Genomic DNA, 22,844 nt, shown 5'->3' on the forward strand with positions numbered 1-22,844 from the left:
GCCCTGCAGCTTCAGATGAGGATGGTAACTGCCAGTTATGCTCAGACCATTTTGGAGGTGGAAGCACTCCAAGACATTCTCTCCTTGAGGCTGCTCCAGCTTAGAAAACTTAGAAAGGAGCAACTGGAGTGTTTAACCACAACAGAAACTTCCTGAAAAGGAAAAATACAGGGATCACCGGTAAGTTGCAAAGTGAACCTAACCAGATGTTAATGATATTATAAGCAGCTTTTATATGACAACAGAAGGTTTACAACTATTAGTGAAAGACTTGAAAGAGGGCCAGCCTCCTCGTTTGTTCTGCTCAGCTCTAGTTAAGAAAATTAATGGGACCACCGAACAGATGTAAAATTGCAGCATTACTTATCTGCAATGTTATTTTCGGGCTTCTTGAGTGACGCCTGTTTAACAGAATGAGCACTATTTGGCTTGAGTCCATAACGGCAGCTGCTTCTGTGGCTGAATAGGAGGCTTGGATTTGGGAGCGAGCCTTTGGAATGCATAAATGTACAGGTTAATCAAAGTTCATTTCAACTAAAAGTGATGGAATGCATTTCAGATTAGGCTGCATTTCTGGGAGGGGGGCAGACCTGAGAAAACAAGCCATTTTGAACAATACTCCCCCACCCCCCACCCCCCCCCCGACAGCTTCCTTACTATTGTGTGGTTTAAGCAGACCCTTAGAAAATATTTGGGACAGATTTGGAAGCCTCAATTTATTTCTTCCCATAATTTCCCCAAATTCTCTACTGTTTTGCTTCAAGGTTCCTTCTTGGATCTCCAAACTCTCCCCTCTTCATTTACACCAGCTCGAGATGCAATCAAGGCAAAACAACAGATATTATTTCAAGAGGGCTCTTTTTATCTTTGGGGACCTGGGGCTTGAGTAATAGCCATTGTTTTTGGAAGCTGGACCCAGGCAGGAACGGTTTGGCTTTATTTGATTTATGTCTCTGGGGTAATGAGAGATAACAACTGCAAAAGCTCTTAAAGGCAGAATGGTCTCTGAATCAAGTGGGAGAGAAATCCCTGTAGTCCCAAGTGTTCCAAAAGACCTGGCCATTGTAAAATAATGCAAAAATTAGCTTAAGAACACCCTAAGAATGGCTGTCGATAGCATTCACCATGCCTTACTAGGTAGGTGCCACACATCAGTTCTGAGTACTTCAATATATGACCTCCTTTGATCCTTAAAATAGCCATGTGACGTAGGTATTAAGCGGACATTTATTGATGAGGAAACTCATGCTCATAGAATTTAGTTTTCCCATTTCCCAGCTTGTCAGGTGTGAAGCCAGTCTAGTGTTGTTAGCATTTTATCCCACTGCTTCCCCCAGCCTGGGCTACAAACGGAGTGGATTCAGGCTCTCTTGAATGCCTCATTCAATACTTCAGTAAATAACTGCAACCTGTGCGGTCACTGACCAAATGCTGTAGCCTCACTCCCCTGCCATCAGTCCTCCCCATTGGCTTCTGGAGTAAGTTCAAATGTCTTAATATGGTTTAGAAGGGACATGACGATCTGGCTTCAGTACATCTTTCCACTCATCTACTACCAAGTCCTTACATATCCCTTTTGCTTCAACTGCACCTGCTACTAGGATGTGCCATGCTCTCTGGCCTCCTGCTTTGGCTCATATCCTTCCTCTGATTAAATTCTAGCAACGTCTCCCAAACACTTTCGAGACCAAGGTTGTGAGAAGCATTTCCTGGAGCTCCCCTGGTACCAATGGCTACCTCTACATTCTCTTAACATTTTGAGCTTACCGCTAGAAATCCGTCATGGTGTTCATTATTGATTTTCTTCTATTTCTGCTATAAGGTGATTTAAGGGCACGGATTGTGTCCTTCTTACCCTAAGAATTGGCAGTTCCTAGTACAGTACCTTGCACCTCACAGACATTAAATAAATGCTGATTACATGACTGAATCACAAAGACTTGAACCGTGTTTGAGAATAGTTCTACCATCTCCTTGGGTAGTGTGCAAGGCAGAGCAATGCAACTGGGGCAGCTGGAAGATGCTCACATTTTGAAGCAACAACATCTGTTAAACCCAACTGCAGTATTGCTCGCTTAGGAAACCAAGTTATGCCAGTATGGTTATAAGCTTCCTGTAACTGATGAGAGCACCAAGGATGGAGAGGGGCACACAGTTAAGGAAAGAACTGGAAGACTCCTGGAGTTCAGAAAGTCCAATATTAGTATGAGCAATATTTCAGGGAGTGGAGAACGTATGCTGAATATTCCCATTCCAAAATGTTGAGACAAAGGATGGCAATAACCCAAATCACTAGCTTAATTTCAGATTAAGCATAGTATCAAACTTCCCAAATCAGTGACTGTCGTAATGATTAATGCTCATTTTCCACTCATTTATATCTCGATGAAGGATCAGAACAAATGGGGGGAGAGGCATTTCAGGATGTGATAATAATAAAAATGGTCCAAGCTACAACAGCTCTCAGATATGGATAGTATCAGGTGCACATTACTGAAAATGGAATTGAATCGCACACAGGTTAAGTAATTTGCCCAAACCCACACAGCTCAGATGTGGTTGAGCTGGACTTTAAACTTAGGTCTGATTTTAAAGCATGTGCTTCTCATGACTACATAGTCTGCCATGAACTGATCTATACAATATGGCTCTCACACTTACAATCTTATTTTGGGTAGGCGCATGGTTTACCATGGAAGGACTTAGGATTGTAAAAACATAGGGCCTCTTAAACATTAAAAAAAAATTTAATAAGCATGATAATTACCATAATGTTAGGCACAGGGATCATTGAGGGAAAGATCTAAAGGGGAAAAAATGAGCTGAGGGGAAGCAACAACTGAAAGTATGATCCTGCTCTCTAAATGCTCAATTGTTGTTTCTGAAACTCCTCCCAATGTGTCTGCTCAGCCTGGCTTTGGAATTGGAGCATCACCAACAGCGAGCTCCAAACATATTTATCTCTGGCATGGCTTTTTCACTTTGCAAGGAAGGTAGTAGCTGTGATCTGCTTAGCTTGGCAAATCATGCAGAATGGGGTTCTCCACAGGATTTTGTCTCTTCTCTAGGACAGAACCCAGAATGATGCTGGAGGTTTTATCCTTCTTTTGAAACAAATCCCAACAAGGAAATGCAATTGAAGCATGTTTGTAAGGAGAGAAATACAAATGTTGGTACCAGAAAATCAGTTGCTTGGAAAATAATGAGTAGAAACCTATACATATTTTAAACGGTTGGTTATAAAATATATTTGGACATAATCATCATTTCCAGCTGTACTGATGGATGTAACTACTGACTAGTTTTGCCTTTGAATAGGAATCATAAACGGATTGCTTGACATGACCATGAACTCTAGCTCTAGACGGTTTGTTTACAGGTGATTCCAGATCTTGGACAATAACTCATTATTGGCTTGGATGAAATTATACACAGGAGAAGCTCTCTTAACCAAACTCCAATTAACCAATACACTGGATTAATTGTGGCTCTCCATCCTCTGTAAAATATATTGACCAATGCCATGGAATGCTCCAGATTAATAGGTTCCTCTCTCTAGTACCCCTGTGTATTTCTGCTCCTGCAGCTGCTTGAGTTGTAAGCTTTAAAATTTAGAGTCAATTATGTTTATTCCTAAGCCTGTTTCATGCCAGTTTTACTTGTTATTGTAACTATGTAATTGAATGAATCTTACATAATCTAGGAAATAGGAGTATAGTGGTTCTACGAAAATAAAATCAAATGCTTTGGGAAGATTCAATGAGGGGGGTCATTAAGTAAAAACCTACTGTTCATTATGTAGAGGAAAAACTTGAAAACACTGGGGAAGATAAAAATCTAGATGGAGTAAGCATTCAGATTACTTTAAATTTTTAAAATTCTCACTGTATTAAAACAAATAAAAATTCCCAAACTGGAAATCATAAACTATATATTATGGGTATGGTTTAGGCAAACAAACAAGTAAAAAGACTTGCAACTATAATCAGCATAATATTCCTAAGAAAGGCCTGGGCTTCATCCACAAGACCAGCAAAATTTTAAATTAAACATTTATATTATGAATATATACAAATAACTATATATACTTATATATATATATATTTTTTTCTTTTTTTTTCTTTCTATAATTCCCCACATTAGCTGACTGTTTCAATTAATGGGCTTTTTTCATTTAGCTCTAGGTTCTTATAAACAGATAGAAGGGCTTTTTCCTGCAAAGCTACTCAGAGTGCAACCCCTGAATCACAGTGGCATGGCCAGGAAGTTTGTTAGAAATGCAGAATGTCAGGCCCCTTCTGGGGGCAGTGCCCAGGAACTGTCTTAATGAGCTCTTCAGGTGATTCTGAGGCTCACTAAAGTTTGAGAAGCACTGCTCCACTATAGTCACACATTGCTGGAAGCACCAAAAATGGATATAGCCCTTTTACAAAGCAATGAGGTACAAGATTCATCAGGAATCATAACATTTCCTGTTTAACCTGACTCAGCAATTCTACTTCTAGGAATACTTCCTAAGGAAATAATTCAAAAGAAGGAAAGTTAAATAAAGATATCTGTGCATAAAGATATTCATAACTGTACCGTCTAAATAATAAACAATTGAAAGCAATCTAAGTAAGAACGGAAGAATGGTAAATAAATTACAGGCAGTAAATAAACATAACAGATATTAAGGGTTTGTAAAATGGTAACGTGTTTATAAAATTAAGTAAAAATGTAACATGCACTATGGTTATAATTATGTAACGGAAATATCAACTTGAAAATTACATGCTCCATTGTTTTAGGATGGTACTGGGTGATGATTTAGTTTTCATCTTTAAAAATTAAATTATTTTAATACAGTTGTAATAATGTTCATGTAATAAAAATATCTTAATTATGTCATTTAAAAGCAGCATTACTTAAAATTGACGCTACACTCTCAGCGTGCAATTTAAAGACCTTTGTATTAGGTTGGTGCAACAGTCATTGCGCTTTAAAAGGTTAAAAGTAATGTAAAAACCGCAATGACTGTTGCACCAACCTAATAACTAAATAAAACTCTGCTGCAGTGTCACTAGGCAGTGGTCGTATGTACAACATCAAGAGCTAATATCTTTGTGATAGATGGGCGGTTAGCGAAATCAGTCTTAACAAAGGAAGCTATCAATACCCGAATTATCTTCATCTTTGCGGATTTTGAGCTTCACCAGGTCTTCACATTGCTGGAGGATCTGAACCGCATCTTCCATGGAACAGTTGTCCAGCCGGATGTTATCTATTGCAAGTAATTTATCCCCAAGTTCCAGGGTTCCGGTTCTGTTAGCACATAAACAGCAACACCGGAGTAACGATGAGCACGTCAGCAGGCATTTAAGGGGCATTAACGTAATGCAGCATTACAGTAGTCTTTAGAGGAAAAAGAGGTTCTTCCATTGTTTTTAAATTGAATTTTAGTGACAACTACCCCCTTTTTTTCCCAGTCTTACTTTGGATGATTGCCATCATATTAAATTGCAAAGTAGTAAAAACATTTTTTTTCTTATGCTTTCTTCTATCAGAGCAGGGAAACATTATAAGCTTCACTCAGGATCTAAGGTTGCCAGGAAGGGATGTAATGTCCGGGGTCTACGGAGACTGGGTGTCCTTATGCTTCTCCATACTGTGTGCCACTTTTGAACCTTGGCAGTCCAGATACTAGGAGAAGGTTGAGGGGTGAGGGAAGTGAAGGTGGGATGGGCTTCATGGAGGTCTGAGACTTGGGGCCTCTGCCCCATCTGCCTGCACAGGGAAACTCACTGTGGCTGCAGTAGTGAGAAAAGGTGACTCCGAAGCCACCTATCTGGAGGGTGGCCACTGAGAGTCTCATACTAGCTGTGGACCGCTGCAGGTCTGTTGAAAGCTTTTAAGGTCCATCATGAAATTAGAAAAATACTAAGAATGTATATGTGTTTGTGCATATATGTATACACACATATTTGTAAAAAGGTTATATTTTAGTAAGAACCACCCTTTTTGCATTACATCTGTGACAGTGATTGCTTATTGCTTCCTAGCATCCATCTTTCTTTGGGATCACTTCCTAAAGAGGCATGTCACAGACTGCGTGGGTGCCATCCCCACCTCCCTTCTGGAGCTAGAAAGTTGCAATGCTGAGCAAGCTGGTGAGGATGGCAGAGCTCCTTCCCCAGCCCTGCACAGTCTGCCTACCTCTCAGCTGTAATACCATGTTTCCCTAAAAATAAGACTGGGTTTTATATTAATTTTTGCTTCAAAGGATGCATTAGGGCTTCTTTTCAGGGGACATCATCCTAAAAAATCATGATAGGGCTTATTTTCTGGTTAGGTCTTATTTTCAGGGAAACACGGTATGTATGAGGGACAAACATCTGTCTTGTTTGATTCACTCTATTTATGAGTCTCTTTGTCACAGCATCTGAGCCTGTACTTACACTGAACTCATACAATGTCCTGACTACTTTTTAAGTATTAAACTGTTTCTTTAATGAAATGACTGCAATAATAGATGGTATTTTCTTAAAGTCCTTAACTGGAAAATGAAAAGAAGGTTAACAGTCTTACATCAGTATTCCCCAATCATTTAAAAAAAGATTTTGACCTGTGAAACCAAAAGTTTGAGATTTCCTGATTTTGAGGGTACATGGACCAAACGGGAGATTTAACATTAAGACTTGAGGATCCGGCTTGGCCGGGGAGGACATTCTGGCATCTAGCAAAGCTCTCCCATAAGTTTTCATCTCCATGTGGGGTGTCTGTTATCATCGGGGCCACTTTCAGTGTTTTAGCAGGGAAATGAAAGGTGGGTATGATCAATGAAGGAGAGCCTATGTTGGACTCATGAAAGACCCTAAAAAACATTTTCAGGTGTTGTCTGCCTTGCATGCAGAAATAAATTGACATGAGGGGCAAGATCTACAATAGCCATAGACATGCAGGATGTTAAATGTGATCGATTGGGGCCGGCACGGTGGCTCAGGCGGTTGGAGCTCTATGCTCCTAGCTCTGAGGGCTGCCGGTTCGATTCCCACATGGGCCAGTGGGCTCTCAATCACAAGGTTGCCAGTTCAACTCCTCGAGTCCCGCAAGGGATGGTGGGCAGCGCCCCCTGCAACTAAGATTGAACACGGCACCTTGAGCTGAGCTGCAGCTGAGCTCATGGATGGCTCAGTTGGTTGGAGCGCATCCTCTCAACCACAGGGTTGCGAGTTCATCTCCTTCAGGGGATGGTGGGCTGCGCCCTCTGCAACTAAGATTGAAAGGACAACAACTTGACTTCCCCAATAAAGTCCTGTTCCCTTCCCCATTAAAATCTTAAAAAAAAAAAAAAAAAGTGATCGATTAATAGTGGCTGCCTGGAAAATATTGAGAATACCATGATCCATTAGCAAGGTCTGCCTAGAGTGTATCAGGGGTCATATCTGCCTTAATTAAGAAATGTCTTGGAATGAACCAGAAAATCCATTTTCTTTACCTGTGTGCCACACTGCCTTTTTTGATATCGGAAATGACAAGGGGGTCTCCTGGTTTTCTACTGGATGGTGCTGTAATAAAGAAGATAGAATAGTCACATCTTTGTAGCCATGATTCACTGATCACTATACATCTTCCCCGTTTTATAACAACTGTTGATGAAAGTACAGTTTGTATGTAAAGCAAAGATGATGAACAAAGGAATTAGAAAATGTGCACACATCTTGATGTAAAAATGCGTTTCCATTAAAGTTTTTATAAACTTTAAAAGTAAAGCAAGGTCACCTTAAATCTGTACTTACAGAAAGCAATTGGAGAGCTGCCCATCAGCTTTAAATCTATTTTTAATCTGTGATTCTCAAGAGAGGGAGGTGAAAGGTGAGTGAGTATTAAAAGCAGTTGGGGGCTCCTGTTAGTGGTACTCATGCGTGATCCCTTCCCCCACCACTTCTTTCACTCCTTTCGAGGGAAGGGACCCATTATTTATGGGAATGTGCCATACTACCAAGTGTCCTGGGTGGGAAAGTGTATGAGAATCACTGATTTATTTATTTATTTTTTCCCCAAAAGGAAATCTTTTGCTAGATATACTGTAAATCTTTAAATTTTGTTCATCCTACCTAGAATGCTCTAAAATGTTTTAGAACATGACTATTTTACTTTATTGACAATAGTAAATATTTGGTACTACTTAATTTTATATATATATATATATATATATATATATATATATATATATATATATATATTCATATTCTAAGCATATAGATATAACTTTTATTGAGTTTACAGATGAAACTATTATCCTGCACAGTGATCAGTTTTGAGCTTTATAACTTTTCTTAGGAATATTTCCATTTGATGAGAAGGAAAAGCAATTAGTAATGAGACTCCTTGGAATTAATTTTGAAAATGAACTATAGTCCAAATAAGTACAAAAATATCATCTTAACATAGGAAGCTTTTCTTTCTTTCTTTCTTTCTTTCTTTCTTTCTTTCTTTCTTTCTTTCTTTCTTTCTAAATTTATTGGAATGACAATGGTTAGTAAAATTACATAGGTTTCAACATCCTCTATGTATCGCAATGTGTGCTCACCAGCCAGGAATTTAGGAATTTAGAAATATCATTTAATTTAGGAGTCTGATACTTAAAATTAACTATATCAACATTCGTAGAAAACAATTTGCCTCCAAAAGGAGATGTTTTTCCAACCTAAGCCGGTAGTGATCATTAAAAAGCCCCTAAAGGAAGATTTTCTTATGAACAGTCTGATCATCCCATAATAATCATAGAAGCATATCATAGCCCATAATCCCTTCTGAATCCCAGAAAAATGTTTATGCACAAGAACAGATGGTTTAATATCTCAACACAACATTGAAAGAAAAAGCAAACACACATACTAATACGCTACCCACTGTCTAAATTAGTCCATAGTAAATGTTAATGGGACTTTATTCAATCATTATTCTTGGCTTCTAGCAAACAATGTAAAACATTCTATTCACTACAATTAATTCATAATTTATACCTCCACTCAATGATCTGAAATAATTCCTCTAGAGAAATATAAACATCTAGCATTTTTACTCATGTCATATTTCAGAACTGCAAATTGTTTTAGGCATAGGAAACAAAAGTAAAAACTTTATTGTTACAAGCAAGTACAACTTTTCTAGCATCTGCCAATGAATTTACACAATATTTTGCCAAGCTGAAGTAACCATCACAAAACACTCAATGTTTCCCTTTGTTTAAAAAGAAAAAAATCCATGTTCCACTGAAATGGTCTGAAAAAGAACAATACCAGAGGCAGCAAAATACACCAAACCTATCTCTGTTATCTTTGCAACAGGGAAAATAGCACTGTGACCTCTTGGACCAACCTGCACAGGTTTGCAGAGAGGTTTGAAATTTGTATGGTCTAATGACAAGTATGGTGGCCATTGTCACATTTAGTAGATCCTTCTCTTTCTCCTTTAGCCAAGTCCATACCTAAGGCTTGAAAGGTTCAGCAGGTGGATGCCCGTTGGAACGATGAATGTGAACCCAGAAGTGGGTCCAAATCTGTACATGCTCCTGACAATGTCAGCACCGTACCTACCAGGCAGGTTAAATGTGGCAATGCGTGCTTTGGGGACTCAGTCATGGTTTACACACCCTAGCACCACGTTTAAACTATCCATTACCTGAGAAAAAGTCACAAATCGAGCATGCTTTGCTTGGATTGTAGTACTTACAAAATTAAATTAGTTGCCAATGTATCAAAATTGGTAGATTTCATACACACATATAGCTTCTTTCAAAAACACGAGAGAGGCAATATGGTATTGTGATTAAGAACCAGGACTCAGCAGCCAGAATGTTTGGGGTCAAAATCCTGGCTCTGCCACTTATTAGTCTGTGCGCTTGAGCACGTCGTCTTTAGGCAATTTAGTTTCCTCATCTGCACAACAGTGATGAAGATAACAATAATGCTCATCTCATAGAATTTCAGACGTAAGGACTGAGTTTTTACAGGTAAAGTGGTCGGACTAGTGCACACAGCATGCACAACATAGTGTTTATTGATATTATGCTTGTCCAGCATCATTGGGCCACTTTCCCACTCCTCCCTTTAGATGGAGCTTCTGTCTCCCATCTGTCATTGTTCTGATTGGAAGGATCTCGCTCCTAACTTGCCTCACCCCCTGAGGGCTTCTGAGCTTGTGACCCTTTGAGTGAGAGAATACATGAGCACTCACTCCGTGTTTCCAATGTGACCGGAATTCTCCACAGACTCATCCCTTTAACATGTATTTATTGCACTCCAACTATGAGCTAGACACCTCTGCTCTGCGCAATGGCCATGAAACACCGGAGAAGTTGGATGAAAAAGAGAGGCAGGGCTGGTTAAATCTCACTTTTCATTAGGAATGAAATAGTTTCCTCTCTTCTGAGAAGTGATTCCAACGAGGCGGCCACACAAACCTGTCACATGGGGAGGAGGTTACACTAAATGGGTCAAGAGTGTGGCTGAAAAGTAGGCCAACAAAAGGTTTTTAAGTTCTGAACAACACAGGAAAAATAACCATAGCCACTTGAAATCTCAATATAAATTGGCGCAACATACAGAACTGATAGCCTGACAACAGAGAAAGAGCAATCGTGCAATATCCCATGGTATATGATATATAATAAATTTACAGTACTGCCTTTTCCCCATTCACAGTTCATAAAATAATTTTAATTCAAACTCGTTACTTATATCTCCAATGTCAGTTGTTTTTGTTGTTACTAGAGATGATTTTTTTGAATCATCTACGAGCTTTTGAAAACTTATCATTGTCATGACTTTTATAGCTTTTTTGCAATCCAGCACAATGGTATCATTGGAAATAGTATCCCAAATCACAAGTACCCATTTGAATAACATTATAATAATCTTATTTTTCATGCTGCCCATAGGTATACATTCTTGATCCTCATTACTTACTCTGTTTCTTTTTAAAATTTACTTTTTATTTATATAAAAATTATACATGCATATAATTTAAAGAGTCAAAAGTTGTATAAGAGCAGTCCTTTATTTCCCAACCCAGATGCAACTTTTGGCTGCTTCTATATCGCTAAATAACATACAACTATTACTACTTATTTTTCACTGTTAGTTATTTACTTTTTATTATGAAAGATGACGAGTTAGTTCTTTTCCACCAGCACTACTACCACATTCATATACGTTTCTTGTCCCCCACGCACCCCCCGTTCTTTCAATACAGTTTTGTCTTAATTTTTTGTAAGATCAGTATTTGGTATTTACTTCAGTATAATTGTAAATAGTATTCACAGACAGGTCATGTAGCCTGCAGGATATATTTTCTCTGTAGTTATCTGTTGTCTTTGTCTGCTTAGTTTTCTTGTTTATCATGAATTCAAGTCCTCAGATTTCCCAGGTTATGCAAATCTCCTCTCAGTATGTTAAATTGTATCAGCAATTCTATCAGAGGTTTACAACCTGTCTTGACTGTTTGATTGCTAGGGTTGCTACACAGATGTTGGGAATTTCCCATAGTCTCTGGGAAATCAGAGTTTTTCTTCACCTCTGTTAAATTAATTGAACAAGGAGGCCATGAGATTGAGGTGGCTCTAATGCCATGATGACCTCTGGAAGCAAACCAAAATCTAAGTCTGTAAATGCCTGAAGGTTATGAAATTAAAATGCTAAGGACAACCAATCACAGCCAACTAGTCTTTAAGCTACAGCCAACCAAATGATTTCCTATCTTTGCTTCCATTCTTTCTCTGAGTCTTTGCCCTGGCTCCTGTGGGCGGAGGGCTCCCACCCATTTCCGGCTTGGCACTGCCTGATTTGAATCTATTTTTGCTCAATTAAACTCTTAAAACTCTTTTTAAATGCCTCAGTTTATCTTTTAAGACTGCTCTCTTGCATCCTTGAAGCCGTTGTACCCTAAATCCAACTCTCCTCTTTTCTGGCTCTACTTTCTCTTAGTGGCCCACATTCTCCAGTAGCTTCCTGAGGAAGAATTAATACCCATTAATTACAGGAAATTTTATGAAATTATTTGATGCTTTTCTCTAATGGCCATTATTTGGATATTGTCATTTGGATGCATCCTGTATCATTCCTATCCTAGATTCCTCATTTATTTGTTTTATTCTTATTTCTGGAATTTTTCCTCAACTTTATTTTCCAGTATTTTTATTGATTTTTTCATTTCTGCCATATTTTTAAGTTTCAAGAGCTCTTTGTTCCCCTCTGTATGTCATTTTTGTAATAGTATTCATTTTCTCCCTTTCATGCAAATAATGAAATGTATCTTACATTGCTAATAGAGTTATAGATTCTTTTTTTCCCCTAAAGTTTTCTTTTTCCTGCATGTGCTGTTCCTTGTTTTCTTCTTTGTTTTTGGTGATAGTCTTGCACAAGTGTATTTTTTTTTCTTAGCTCTTTCTGTGAGTGTGGTCCTAGTAAGCTGTTGGAAAGCGTGGTGCACCTGAGTGGGGCTTGGGGACTTTGGTCTTCATTATAGTCCAGGCCAGGCTGTCTCTTTAGGTCGGATGGCTCTGATTCTTTCTCCCGCTTGCAGGAGATGAAGCCTGGCTACCTGGCTTCTTTGAGCTTATTGAAGGAAGAACACTAGCAGTCACAATATTCAGTAGGAAAACTTTCACCTAATGTGTTTTTAGAGCAGTACCGCTACTCTGAGCTGTGCTCGCCCAGTCCAGAGACTCTCCATTTCATGCGTTCTGGAGAATAAAAGTAGGCCTCTGCCAGGGAGGGGAGGGGTGACTGGCTGTGTTGTGTGAGAGAAGGTGTCTAAGGGACTAACTCATTCTGGACAGACTTCCCAACAATCCTTCTGTCTTATCTCTACCATCACTCTCACTGCCAGCGTTTCAGATCCCACCAATTTCTAAGCCTGTTGGGAATTTAGGATATAAATCAGGTCAATTGTCAGCTTTCCCTTCTGCTTATTTAAATTCATCTTTCTCCATCTTCTTTGCCACTTCCAAATTTGGTTGCTGCTGTCTACTTTCCCTTTCTTCTTCTTAGAGGTTTTTGCCTTTTCAAAAATCTTATCCTGTCATATTAAAATGGGGTATACGGTGGGAGCAGAGGTAAATGCATGTGTGCAAGCTATCATCTTTGACTCCTGAAATTTTAACATCACTAGTCAACTCTGCTATCAGAAATTGGTTCTTAAACTAAACTTGGATTCTTTTTCTCGAGTTGGCCCTGAGAAAGAAGATACCTACCAAAAAGTGTTCCTGGTGGCTAACTGGGCTCACATTTACAACCAGAGCCTAGTAGCTGTTGTTAAACTGTGGACTGTCATGCAAGTCGCACTTCAGGGAGAAGCCTACACTAAACTGCCTGCCATCCGCACTCAACTGCCTGCCTGCACTGTGTTCCTGCCATCTTAGCGGACCCTTATAAAGAAGTTACTGAAATCCTATTTCAACCAATAGGACTGAGACTTTCCCCGACCGATCAGATGCAATTATATCTCCGTTAGCATAGTAATTGACCAATCAGACAAGCTCCACTCTGCCCAATCAGGACAGTGCTCTTTGGACCAAACTGTGAGGATTTGGAGTCCTTCTTTACATGAGGATGGACCAATCAGGGACCAGGCACAGAGACTTCTCTCTATGTAGGTCAGCTCCCTTCTGGTTCTGACAGCATACTTTCCCTTTCCACCAAAGAATGAAGACTGAGTTTCCCTAGTTGGAGCTGAAACATTGAAGACATCTCACTGGAGCAAAGCAGAACAGGCTGAGCAGAGCAGAGGTGTCTGGCCAGAGGGGTGCTCACCTCAGGGCTGCCTCAAAGCCCTGTTGTTCCACAGATGTGCTGCTTCATAACTGAGCTGTAACACTATTGAGTTGGTCCACAGCCGTGCTGTCCTCAGCCGTGCTGTATCACAATTGAGCTGTTTGCACTGAATAAAGTTTCCTTCTTCACTGCACCCTAAATTAGGGGTTATGTTGGCCTTGAATTGGCGACACTCTCAGTAGATGATGGAAGAGGTAGAAAATGATAGTCTCTAGCCTTTGTTTAAAAATAACTTGGTATTAGAAGGCAAGAGAAATCATTTTATTTTGAAGCGAATTAAAGTGAATCAACAAAGTATTTCAGGAACATTCTATAATACGTCGCCATTCATGGACCTTACTCTGATAGTCAAAGTACTTTGCTCAAAGGGCCTGATAAGTATCCAAACTTCGTTAGAATAGCACACGCACATTCAGTTTTACTTTAATTGCAAACATATACATAATACTTGACGGGTCAAAGAAGTTATTTGATTTAAAATGGAGCAATGAGTAGAGTTTTTATTGCAGAATAGGCAAAAAAACTTGAAACAGTCTACCCTAAATACGCTTAAGACTTCAGGGAAAATGACAGATTTGTTGTGCTTCTCATGAAGACTGCTTAATGATTTTATGTAGGAAAAAAGCAAAGCTTTGTTCCTGCAAAGAATTCAGTCACAACTAAAAAAGAAAGTCAACAAAATGCTGCATTTGCTTTTCTGCTATAGGATCTGGGAAGGTTCATCAATCAGATGGAGACAGGGATGAGTGGTAACATGACAGACAAGCCAAATGGAAGTCAGACAGAATGGGTTTGAATCCCTGTTTAACCTTTAAAGTTGTAAGTCTTTGGGCAGGTTATCCAGCTGAGCCTTACTTTCCTCTCTAGAAAATGGGCATATATGTCACTTGGAGAATTAAGTAAGAAAACATTACTTAGAGCCATGCTTGGTACAAAGTAGATATAAATTTCCTTAATAAAACCACACAAGGAAACAGCAATATTAAAAGGACTTTCCTGACAACCGCACATGACAGAGACAATCGGAATTCTCTTACTTGAAAGGCAGGTAGACTGTGCCGGGGGGTATGTGCTCTGGTTTCTAATTGGCTGAAGTGTCAAAGCTTCAGGATGCTACTGTCAGTCCCCAAACTGCATCCTTTTGCTAGGTCGTTCTACTTTATTTGCTATAATAAATTACTCCATATTATAGCAGTAACATCAATAAAAGTAATGCCTAATGCTAATGCACTATGAATATCTCATTAGGAACTTAAGAAAATTAGTCTAAAACTGCTCACCACATCCAAAATCAGAGGGACTCATTTCTCAGTCAATTAGGTATGAAGAGTGAGCCTGAAGTCAAATGTGAAAGGCTCTGATGGTGTCTTCCAGAGATGGAGGCCCATTTCTTTACCACTCAAAGTTTTCACAGGGTGAAGGAGACAGAAAGAGGAGTTTATAGAAATATAGGGAGAAACATCAATAAACCCTTGCAGTACCTTGGTGTCACTGACAGTACCTGTGTGTGTTTGAGAAGAGGGCCCCTTGATTTCCTACTTAAGTAGTATAATTGCGGGTGGCACTACATTTTGTGGGGTAGAGCTTTGATTAAAATATTGTACAGGGCTCTATTATGTATAAAATAATCATCACCATAACAACAAACATTTGTAAGACATACATACAGAGGGTGCCAAAATATGTATATACATTGTAAAAAAGGAAAAAATCCGTATTAAAATTGTAATCCTCAGTATATATCGATAACAAAAGATGACTACAAGTCACATTTGATGTCTGCAATTACAAGAGGTGCTCAAAGTGGTGACCATCAGCGTAATTTTAACACGGTTTTCTTCCTTTCTTAAAATGTGTATACATCTTTTTGGCACCCTGTGTGTGTGTGTGTGTGTGTGTGTGTGTGTATGTATGTGTGTGTGTGTGTCTAATGTGTTCCAGGTACTTTACATATAATTTACATTTAATCTCCTCAACTATACTACAAAGGAGTCAAGAAGTACACCATTTTATAGACAGGAAACTGGGTACAGAGAAGTCAAGAAAGTCGGGGAGTGAGGCAGTCTGGGCTCTGAGTCCTTGCTCATTTTCCAAGTTAATGATTGTTCAGTTGATGCAACAGCCTTTGCACAAACATCTATATTCCTCCTCTCCTTCAGAGGCCCATGTCCTAGAACGCACAGTGGTTAGTAGAGGATTGTTTATGATAGACTCCTATGCATTCACTCAGCAGAGACAGGATTAAATAAGCACCTGGTATGTGCCAGGAACTGTGCTAGGCCTCAGGGGTTGACTGTTTCATAATAATGAAAATGGATCCTGGATTTTTTTTTTTCTTTTAGCAAATTCTTCTTTCTCAACTGGCAAAATATGAATATTTTCCACGAGGAGACACAAACTCAGGATGGTGATGATTCGTTGTGTAAATGGCGCTGCAGCGTTACAAGGGCTGACAAGCATATTTGACAAGCTCGTGTATCATTTCTCCATCGAGGAATAGCAGAACACTTCTAGTTTCCATGAATAGCTTTAGCTTATGGCTGGCTAAAATTCAAGCCATGCTGGTGGGGGTGGTTGGGTAGTTTCCATTGTTGGTATTAAAATCAGTTTTAGAAGTAATACTCGGTGCACATAGAACAGCATCATAAAGCATCATTTTAAATGATTCTTCATGGGAATAAAATATTTCACAGTTGTGTGTACATGACCACGCCTCAAACAAATTGAACATATAAAAGATCGACTTTGAAAAAGGAATATATCACAGGGTTAGTTTTTACATGGATATTCTCCCTTATAGTTAAATTATATTTTTATGCATGTCAATTTTTAAGAATAAATCTGTTATACAAAAAAAACCCAACCCCACAAAAAAGACCTTTTTCCTAATTAAAATTTGAGAGGAAAATAACTGTGTGGCAATAGAAGTTTCTGAGGAGTACGTGTCTTCAGTATATTCACTGGCTGTAAGCACCCCTAAGGCAGGTAGTGTATTCTCAAAACTTAGCATAGGGGCTGAGGCAGGGTGGGCACTCAGGATATCTTTATTAAATGAAGACAAAAGGAAGAAAGAATGGAGTGGAAGGCAGGGCCTCTGTGTGCAGGCAGCAGGTGACGCACTGCAGAACTCCAAGAGGTACCACTGTCACAGCCAATTCTGATGGACTAAACGAACAGGATGGAATAAACAGAATAAATGAGAGCAGCCTTAAAGGGACATGGGGTTGCAGAAGCTATTTTGAGCTCCAAATATTTTTAGAATAGCAAGTTCTGATAAGCTCTCTCTCAATTTCAATAACTATAGCTGTTGACAGAAAAATGGCATATCATCTTTGCTTCATAATGAACACATTGAGAGGCTAAGTGAGCCAATTAAAGGTATACAGGACTTTAGTAGCACGTAGGATAGGTCTGGAGTCTCCAAAATCCAATTTCAACTTACTATATTGAGGCAAATGAGGCACAGCTTCCCTGCTTTCCTCCCTGTAGGCCACGCTGGGGTTTGGTGGGCGGGTTACAGGTTCTCTCATCCATATGGCTTCTTGTGCTTAATATTTATTCTGTATTGTAGTTCCACTATTTTAAGTGTTGCACTAGTATGTGTGATTTATTGGTTATAAATAAAATTTCATTTTCAGTGTTAAATTTATATGGTCCACAGTGAAGTAGGGCTGTCCCCATTTCATCCTGCCCAGTTGAGAACTCTTTATGTTTGCCTTCTCCACAGATGTAAATGCTAACCAAGAGAGTGGAGTGAGGCATTTTTATGCAGCCTCATCACTCTTTCTTGAAGGGACCACCCCTTGGTCACAAACATTGCATCTATGTCTCCTTTGGTCTTACACATTAATCATTTGCTTCATTTTCTTGGGAGCATTTATGGATAAAGTTAGTTTATGGATATTAAAAACACAGAAACCTCAATTTCCTTTCTATAAAACTCCATTGGAGCTGAAATTTTCAAAGTTGTTTTACCAAAGCAGTTGTAAATCTAGAACCTGACGAAAGGAGGGAATTAAACACATTTATATGTTCTGCTTTTCTTTTCTTTTTTGATTGGTTACCCAGACACCCTTGTACCATGACAGAATTCAGGAAGTTACTAAAGTAAGAACATGGTTTTAGTCTTGCAAAATGGATTATAGATGCATAGTGGCCAGACGGGAAGATAGTCTTAAAGGTAAATAAATGTAATTTTTGTTAAAATAGATTATTGAGAAAACTTAATCCACAATATACTGAAATGTAGAGAACCTATATGCATTTATATGCTCACCTAATTATTCATGGAAGGTGGTGAGAGACATTTATTCAGTACTTGCCAGGGACTATACTAGATGTATAAATGTTATTTTATTTAATATAACTCTATATTTTGTAGATTTCCCTATTTCTGTCCTACAGATGAAGAAACATAAGATCAGAGAGCATTTAAGTACCTTGCACTGTTCACACAACTGGTAAATGCTGGAGGTGTGATTGGCTCCACAGTTTTGTATCATTACATAGAAACTTGGCAATGACACTTAAAATATTTGCCACACCTATAAAATTCGACAATATAATTTTCTAATGTATTTTTTAAATTCTACATTTTAAAAGAAATTACTTCTACTCACAACTTATCGTTATTCCAAGTTCCACATTGTGCTTCTTAGGGAGCTTTACATGAAATGTTCCACTACTTGGGATGACAGACTCTGTAATTTCAAAACAAACAAAAAAAAAGAAGTTTATTTACAGAAGATCAGAAAGAATGGAGCACCGATCAATGAAAATGCATCAGGAAAACTTGCATCATAATCTTCTTTAGTTAAAGCTGTAGGCACGGAAGTAAGGTGAATGCCTGTAAAATCCTGATAAACTAAGGTCCTGGTGAGGAATATGTCTTACCCATAGCAACTGTACATAATTCATGGCAACAGTTGTGTTCAGCATTTAAGTATAATTCAGGCAACATGTGCATCAGATTTACCGGTGATGCAAGTTAAAAATTGAGGTTCCTGAATCATCCCAGATCTATGGAATCAAAATCTCTGAAGATGAAGCCTAGAAATCTGCATTTTAAACATGTTCTCCAGGTGATTTTTTAGGCATAGTACAGTTTAAGAACCACAGGCATGGTTATATTTTTTTTCTCCCCAATCGTATTTTCTCAGAGTTTACTATTCAGTAATTCTTTTTTTCAACCGTTGTTTGAAGATACTAGGGGAAATAGATTTTAGGAAAAGATTTCAGTTTGGTGCAGTGGTTGTTGATTTGGGGGAAAGGAAATGGAAGGGGCCTTAATTTGTAATGTAAACAGTGAAAAAGTACACTTAAGGAGGTAGAAGCAGGAGTGATATTCAAAACATTTCACAACCAGAACGGTACTGCCCACAGCCAATCAGACTGGATGCTGAGGATGGTTTGGAACACAGGGGCCCAGGAAGCCCCAAGGGCACCACGGATACACCTTTAGTTTCTGGATCATGGGGATCTCCAGAAGGTCCCAGAGAGGAGCAGGAGGAGAGGGAACACTGGAACAGGGTGAAGGTAAGCTCAGATATTGGCCAACCAGTACAGAAACAAGCTAATATAGTAGCCACAGAGAGATAACCAGTGTGCCCCAGTTGAATCTGCACCCTGGATGGAGCTAGGTTGATTTTACCAGGGCCTGACTAGTATTTTAGAAAGGAAGGAATTGCTGCATATTCTTAAATATACGCTTCTTAAAATTCCTTTCACAGTCAGGGAGACATTCAATTAGAGATAAGGTAAAACGGAAACATCCTCTGAGGAGATAACATCTATTCACCCTAAATTGCTAATGACTCTAATCCTTTCTTGAAGATTTTGGGAAGGGCTAGAAGAAAGAGGCTGCAAGAAGCAAGGGATTTATTTATTCTTTTCTTTAAATTCCACATATAAGTGAGATCATATGGTATTTGTCTTTCCCTGTCTGACTTATTTCACTTAGCATAATGTTCTCTAGGTCCATCCATATTGTTGCAAATGGTAAGAGTCTCAGAGACATAGAGGAAAGACTGAGGGTTGCTAGATGGGAAGGACGGTGGGGATAAGGGGGAAGGTTAGGGGATTAGAAAGCACAATCGGTAACCACAAGATTGCCATGGGGATACAAAAGTCAATTTCAGGAATGTGATCAATAATGTTGTAAAGGTTTTGTAGGATATCCGATGGACACTTGTCTTATTAGGGAGATCGCTTCAGGGATGATGTAGATGCCTGATCACTGCACTGTACACCTGAAGTTGAAGCTGAACAATAATGAATATCAACTACAATTTCATATATATATATATTTACAAGAAGTGGAGTACAGCATTAGGAAAAGAGACTGGAAATGTAATGACTGTGTGCGATGTCAGAGGGGTAGTAGATGGGGGTAGGGGGGTTATCACTGTGTGAGGGATATAAATGATAAATGTCTATTACATTGTTTTGTACACCTAAAAACTAAAAAAAAAAAAAGAAGCAAGGGAAACTTCAGCCTAAAGGGAGGACTGTGAGATGGCTGAGCTAAACCCTTGGTTTTGCTCAAGACCAGATCCCCAACCTTCACACAAAGAACTATAGGCCCTTAGGCCTGTAACCCACTTTGTTAATCCTATATTTAACCTTTTGAGTCTGCAAAGCAGGGTGAGAGTTGGGATGGCCTCATGGAAACAGAGTTAGAGTACTACTCCCTTCCTTGTTCTGCCTTAACTTGTTCTTCCTGGCCTTTTGCACTTTCCTACAAGACCTGAATCTGATCTTCCAAGTCAGTAGATTCTCCACTGAGTATTAAACTGCAGAACACAATAAAATTTGGATTATACTGGGCCCTTCACCTGTAATACCATATATTAAAAAGGATCCCTAAGACCTCTAGAACTCCACCTGTAAATAATGGATTCCAGTTTTCATTCCCAGGGGAGTGAGGGAATCTGTTGCCTTCTCCAACTCCTCCCACTCTTTTAACTCTCCAGTCCTGTCAGGTGTGGCGAAGTGAGGGTCACAGACTGTGAGATGATACCTTTGGTTTCACTGTTGTCCTCAACTTACACTCGGATGTTCCAGGAAGGATCTTTTTTTCTCTGTCTTTTCTTTCCTTTTTTCTTCCCTTCCCTTCCCTTCCCTTCCCTTCCCTTCCCTTCCCTTCCCTTCCCTTCCCTTCCCTTCCCTTCCCTTCCCTTCCCTTCCCTTCCCTTCCCTTCCCTTCCCTTCCCTTCCCTTCCCTTCCCTTCCCTTCCCTTCCCTTCCCTTCCCTTCCCTTCCCTTCCCTTCCCTTCCCTTCCCTTCCCTTCCCTTCCCTTCTTTCTCTTTTTCTTTCTTCATTCATTCAGCATTTGTACCCTCCTCATTTCCCAGTAGGATTTGAGCTACATAAAATTATTTCTTTCCCCCAGTAGATTTTAAAAAAGCCTAACAAATTTTGATATATTGGGGCCGAAAAAGAGAAATGAGGCAAGTGAGAAACACATAGGTGTGCTTTACTTTCTTATTTCAGGTACTGCAAGTGTCATAAATATTTATTTCCAAAATATTTCTCAAATCCATGCCTTCCCTCCATCTCTCTCCTGAGTCCTCTTCATTCCCTGTTCCAATAATGGAATGCCAATTGCCACCTTCTTCTCACCCCTAAAGTGAATGACAGCTTAAGAATTTGGAATGAGCATGCAGACAGGGGACAGAGAGGACATTTGGAAGCGGCCATGTTTTTCCCAACAGCCAGTGTGCAGAGACGGGAGAAAGAAACAAGTGTACACGAGGAGAGCATGTGAGGTCCTGCCCACAGCCTGTGTTTGGCTCGCTAGTCCTTGACATCTGGTTCTAGTATTTCCTGGGGCTGCCTACATTTCCTATCCTCAAGGGCTGTGTGCTTCCAGTAAATGCCTCTTCTCTGTCTAAAACTAGCTTGCGTGTATTTCTGTTGCTTGCAACTGAAAGATCTCTGATGAACACATTGATCCAGTAAAGGAAATGGGATGGAGCTAAGCAGAAAGCCCCCACGCAAGTGTTCACAGCTGTAGCAGGAAGAAATTGTTTGATTACTCAGATAAAGCATGCAAGTGTTCCCAGGTAAATGCAGAAGAAGCTATAGAACAGGGGTGTCCAAACTGCGGCCCACGGGCCAACTGCGGCCCACGGGCCAACTGCGGCCTGTGATCCATTGTTAATTGGCCCTCAGCAGATTCCAAAAACATATTTAGTTTACTTAAATAAACCAGGTGAGGCAATACGTACTTCACCTCGAGTGAGTGGCCCAGCTGTTTGTGTATTTTACTGCATATGGCCCTTGGTGAAAAACGTTGAAAAAAGTTTGGACACCCCTGCTATAGAAGAACAAATGGCTTCCCTATTTATGGAACTCATTTCATGTATGTTTTAGTGGTATCTGTTTTAAGAAAAAGTTTGCTGTGAAAGGGGAGGGCAGCATATTATATGTATACAAACATATATGTATATATGTTTCCATGTAAGTATTTAACATCGTGCCTGGGATGCTATGCTTACACAAGTGAGGTCTTTGAATCATAAGGGCCAGGAACAACTGATGTAGAATAGTTACTATGGCAACGTTTTGCTTTTTAAATTTTTAATGCATGGAAACTTGACCAAGATTAACATTGTTAATGACAGTGGAGGAGATATTATCACTTCCTGGAAAACAGTAATGGATCACTTTTGACTACATAAGATTTGAAATATTCATAATGATGAACAAATATCAACAAATAAATCTCTTTGATCAAGCTCTGGCTTCATTTTAATCTTTAAATGCCAACATGATTTATTTTGTATTTGGTAATATTTTTCCCTCTACAAATTATTTGGTGGTTAAAGCCAAGGCGCATTTAATTTAGGGTTTCTTAAAGAAATGCTAGTAAAGAGAAAATAGATCCAATATTTGGAGAAACAATAGGTTTAGAATAAGTAAATAGAATGTCTATTTTGTTAGATTCCCAAGTGATTATTTTGCGCTTCCCTGGTTTTTCTTTATCTTTGTTAATACTATAATTAAAAACACATTTGGGTAAACAA

The 22,844-nt window shown here is 39.2% G+C and overlaps 1 protein-coding gene across 13 annotated transcripts in view; it reads right to left on the bottom strand.

Moving 5' to 3' along the window:
* The window catches only part of GRIP1 (glutamate receptor interacting protein 1), a 622,932-nt gene that overhangs the window by 44,681 nt on the left and 555,407 nt on the right, over positions 1-22,844 (bottom strand). For all 13 annotated transcript variants that reach the window (XM_074325454.2, XM_074325453.2, XM_074325449.2 and 10 more), the window contains 3 exons: positions 18,437-18,517; positions 7,478-7,547; positions 5,159-5,304 (listed from right to left, as the gene is read on the bottom strand). In XM_074325454.2, coding sequence (XP_074181555.2) covers positions 5,159-5,304; positions 7,478-7,547; positions 18,437-18,517 — 297 coding nt within the window. The remainder of the gene's footprint in view (positions 1-5,158; positions 5,305-7,477; positions 7,548-18,436; positions 18,518-22,844) is intronic.

The sequence above is a fragment of the Rhinolophus sinicus genome, chromosome 1, assembly GCF_057876585.1.
Source record: "Rhinolophus sinicus isolate RSI-liver-muscle chromosome 1, RSI-T2T, whole genome shotgun sequence".
Taxonomy (NCBI): domain Eukaryota; kingdom Metazoa; phylum Chordata; class Mammalia; order Chiroptera; family Rhinolophidae; genus Rhinolophus; species Rhinolophus sinicus.